Here is a 4,084-nt window from a genome sequence, read left to right as displayed (position 1 = left end):
TCTTACTGTTTCTGCATCCCTCATAGGCAGCCTTACTAGGGCCTGAACAGCTGCCCAGAAACCAGGTATCCCCAGGTCCAATTCGGGAAAAGAAATCCTGGTATCAATATAAATGCCACGTCCACACAGTGCAGCCAGGAACGTTATCTTCCATCCCCACAGGAATCCATAACATAACCAGCTGGGTATGTAGCTGGGCCAGAGGAAAGAGGGTTCCCCTTCTCCCAATCTCCTCGTGGTGAGAATTTGATCATCAATAGTGTTTAGAGACCAGCTGACCAGATCCATAATTTAAATTCCAGTTCGGGGATGTGTAAAGGGACGCTCTAAGCAGCGAAGCAGCAAAAAGCAGGGGTAGATAGGGAAGGCTGGGGAGAAGAGAAAAATGCGTCCGTCTCCACCGAGAGCAGGAAAAAAAATAAATAAATAAAAAATTTTACTTATACTAAAATAACGTATAAGTATTAAAATAAATATAGCCGGTTCGCGTACCAGTGCTGGTGCTGTTCCCAAAAAACCCGCGAAACGCTTAAGGGCACGCGTTTCCATTGCGTTTCTGTGAACTGCTCCTTTACGTTTGACTATGGGCAGGTCCTCGCCTGGACACGGAAGCCGAAGCGCACAAACGTGGGAGAACACGCTCCCCTTTCTTGTGCTGCAAATACGTTTTATGGTCCAAACCAAACTACTGCAGCATCTGTGTGCAGCACAGAGGTAAACACAGACAGCGATTAGAGCAAGATGACAAGTACGCACTTTGTGTCCTTTTATCTGTGATATGAACTGATACAAAGCAGCAAGTTCAGCCTTGGAGCCCAACCTAATTCACAGCCGTGAAAATCGCTTTGCTTTTCTCATGTAATACACATGTAATATGGTAGAATCCTCTACTGAGCCCACAAGTGAGTCTGTTGTGTCTCCCTCAACTCCCTTGAATGACCAAACCACATCCTCTCTAGCATCAGTTTCTATAGTCACTCTTTCCTCAGAGGAAGAGGAAGATGGTGAGGACGATGGGATTAGACTGCCTGATGTTTCCCACCAATGTGCTAGACTGCTGAATTCAGAGGTGCTAAAAATCTTGCCTACGTACAGTGGCTTGCAAAAGTAACTTTAGAACTTTTTTTTGGAGCTTTTCCATATTTTTTCACATTACAACCACAAACATAAATATATTTCACTGGAATTTAATGTGAAAGACCAACACAAAGTGGTAAACAATTGTGAAGTGGAAAGAAAATTATACATGATTCAAAACATTTTTTACAAATAAAAAACTGAAAAGTGTGGTGTGCAAAAGTATTCAGCCCCCTTGAATCAATATTTTGTGGAACCACCTTTTGCTGCAATTACAGCTGCAAGTCTTTTAGGGTATGTCTAATCAAAATGGAAAGATTTTTTCCATTTTGATTCATTAATGTTACACGCTGCAATGTTAAGCTAATATTACTGCGTTAAAAATAAATTATGATTCAAATTAATCATACTAAAATCACTGTTCCTCTAATACTTGATGTTGGCAGGCTTGCGCACTTATGTTAATTAGAAGGGATTTAAAAAGTGACATCATTGTCCCCTTTAAAGTCTTCATGGTGTTTTTTTTGGTCCCCATAAACCCCATAGTTTTTTGTCCCTATAAACCACAATTCTGTTAGGGGGCTGTGTGTAAAATTTTGTCAAGTGTATCTAAAACCTAAAGTGACCAAAAAAAAAAAAGTATTTTTCATAGCTCTAGGATCTTGAGAAAGGGTATTCCACCTAAACTACCGACGAGTCTGTTTGGAGAAACTGTCCTTCTAAACCATATAGACCCGTATAGTGGTGTGTGTGTGTGTGTGTGTGTGTGTGGGTGGGTGGGGGGTGGAGGTCGAGTGAAGACATAAGAGCAGGACAGTCAGTCAGGTTCATGCCTGTCTAGTTTTAGCGTACTTTTGGCCAACAGTAACCACTGAGTTATGAGTTCATAACAGCTTTTGCTGGCAATCTCTTACAGAGCTGTTCAACGTCCTGACAAAATATATGAAAGCTGATGTGGAAGTACATGGCCTTAAATTAAAATTTAAATTCAATTTAAATTAAATTAAAAAATCAGGATCTCGTGAGTGCTTTTTTTTTTTTTTTTTTTTTTCTCCCCATCCCTTGCAGGGTTCTATTTGATACAGTAGAAAGCAGTTTCACATTTCCAGAATGGATGTTTGAGTTAACTGATTTAAAATCTTAGTGGAGCAGGTTTCATCATATTTCTATAGTATGTTTGCCTCACTGCTGTCATACTTGAATATCTGCAGAGTGATGATAAGTTTAACAGCATTTCTAAACCAGGGGTAAAACAAACTATAGATCAAAGGATTTAGACAAGAGTTAAAATAATAGACCATGACCACAGGCAATACAGATGGATCATTGACAACATTTTCAATTTCAAGAAGAGAGTAGCAGTAATATGGACAGAAACATGCCAGATAAACAACTACAAGAACCCCAAGAGTCCTGGCTGCTTTCAGCTCAGATCTGTTTGTTTGATTCAGTGAACGCTGCAGTGTGACAGCTGTAACATGAGAGCGCATGGCACGAGCCTGAGACACAGCCACCACAAACACTCTCATATACAGAACTATGATGACAGAAACTGGAACAATAAAAGTTAAAACAAGATCAAAAATCCCTGTAATATCATTAATGACAAACACACACTCTCCATAGCAGGAATTATACCTGCCTGGTTCAATCAGGATGTCCTTCGTATAAAGACTGCTGCAGAAAACAGCATAAAACCAACACAGACAAACACTGAGTTTGATTCTCACCACAGTGATTCTGGTGGGGTAATGCAGAGGGTCACAAATAGCCACATAACGGTCAAGTGATATAAGAACTATGTTCCCTATTGAAGCACAGGTAATATTTACAGTCAGATAAACATAAACAGAACACATGAGATCACCAAGAACCCAACACATCGTGTTTCGAAGGATTTCTAATGGTATCAACAGGAGACCCACGAGAGAGTCTGAGACAGCCAGAGAGAGGAGGATGATGTTAGTGGGTGTGTGGAGCTGCCTGCAGGGAGACAAGAAAAGAAAATAACATGGATGAAAAATATTAGAATGTCCATCCATCCATGTTCTTGCACTTCTCAAATTGGTAAAATGTCTTGAGTGAAAGTTTCATTAGTAAAAATGTTTCATTATTAAGGTCTGATTCAGTGTTGGTGCATAAAACTTTACAGTTATGGTTAAAATACAACAAGAATGTTTCACATTCACTTCATTCATTCATTCTTAGATCAAATGACATAAATGACAGTGTTAAAGTTTCTAAAACCTAAACTGTAGTTTCAGCTGAGAGTTAAACTCTGCCTGAAGTGGGAGACTGAGATGATGACCAGCAGGTTGAGAGTAGCAGTGATCAGCATGATGAAGGACAGCACAATGTTCAGGAGCACAGCTTTGGACCAGTGAAGTGTCGGCTTTCTGCAGGAACTGTTGAAGAGTTGTGGGAAACAGAGCTCTACTTCATTCTGTATCTCCATCATCAGGCAGCTGCAGCTGCTGCAGCTCTGATCACTGTGACTTTTTGTCACAGTGTGGATTTATTCCCACCTGCATGCCAACTCTACATCACTTACTCCTCCTCTGGAATTCTTCTGTCTGCTTCAACCAATCACTTCCTGCTGAGAAAAAAAGTCTAATGCTGCACAACAACATTGACAGTCAGTCAGTTTTGGTTTATTACAGCAGCAAAATATAGATTAAGGTGGGAACATATGCTTCATGTGCATCACTCCCTACAAATAATAATAAATAAACTTACACATAAGACTGGGGAGTGATGAGTAAATATCATGAGCCACCATGTGGCCATTCCTTATGAGTACGTGGAATGTAATTATCAATGAGCCAAATTCCCCATAAAGGATATTAACAGATGTGCTGTAATAGATGAGTGCTTACCCAGAAAATCACCTGATCAATTAGACAGAAAAGCAGCTTAAAATATAAAAGTCTAGGTAGGAATGTGCAAGGCTGTAGTTGCTGGTTCATAGAGGTCAATGGTTAGACAGCAACTCAAATAGAGATAATGT

The 4,084-nt window shown here is 40.0% G+C and overlaps 1 protein-coding gene across 1 annotated transcript; it reads right to left on the bottom strand.

Moving 5' to 3' along the window:
- Nucleotides 1-2,243: 2,243 nt before the first annotated feature.
- On the bottom strand, nt 2,244-3,532 carry LOC115801310 (trace amine-associated receptor 13c-like). Its single transcript, XM_030759090.1, has 2 exons — nt 3,360-3,532; nt 2,244-3,060 (listed from the first exon to the last, which is right to left on the bottom strand). The coding sequence occupies exons 1-2, from the start codon at nt 3,530-3,532 to the stop codon at nt 2,244-2,246; spliced, it is 990 nt and encodes a 329-aa protein (XP_030614950.1).
- Between the last annotated feature and the right edge of the window lie 552 nt (nt 3,533-4,084).

The sequence above is a fragment of the Archocentrus centrarchus genome, chromosome 21 (assembly GCF_007364275.1).
Source record: "Archocentrus centrarchus isolate MPI-CPG fArcCen1 chromosome 21, fArcCen1, whole genome shotgun sequence".
Lineage (NCBI taxonomy): Eukaryota > Metazoa > Chordata > Actinopteri > Cichliformes > Cichlidae > Archocentrus > Archocentrus centrarchus.
Note: the sequence above shows the minus strand (reverse complement) of the source record. Positions and strands in the feature narration are given on the sequence as shown.

Bases quoted from the DNA above. Each gene is read 5' to 3' on its own strand.
- LOC115801310 (XM_030759090.1), bottom strand. From the start codon at position 3,532: ATGGAGATACAGAATGAAGTAGAGCTCTGTTTCCCACAACTCTTCAAC. The intron at 3,061-3,359 runs GCAGAGTTTAAC...GTCTCCCTGCAG, and splicing joins ATCTCAGTCTCCCACTTCAG to GCAGCTCCACACACCCACTA.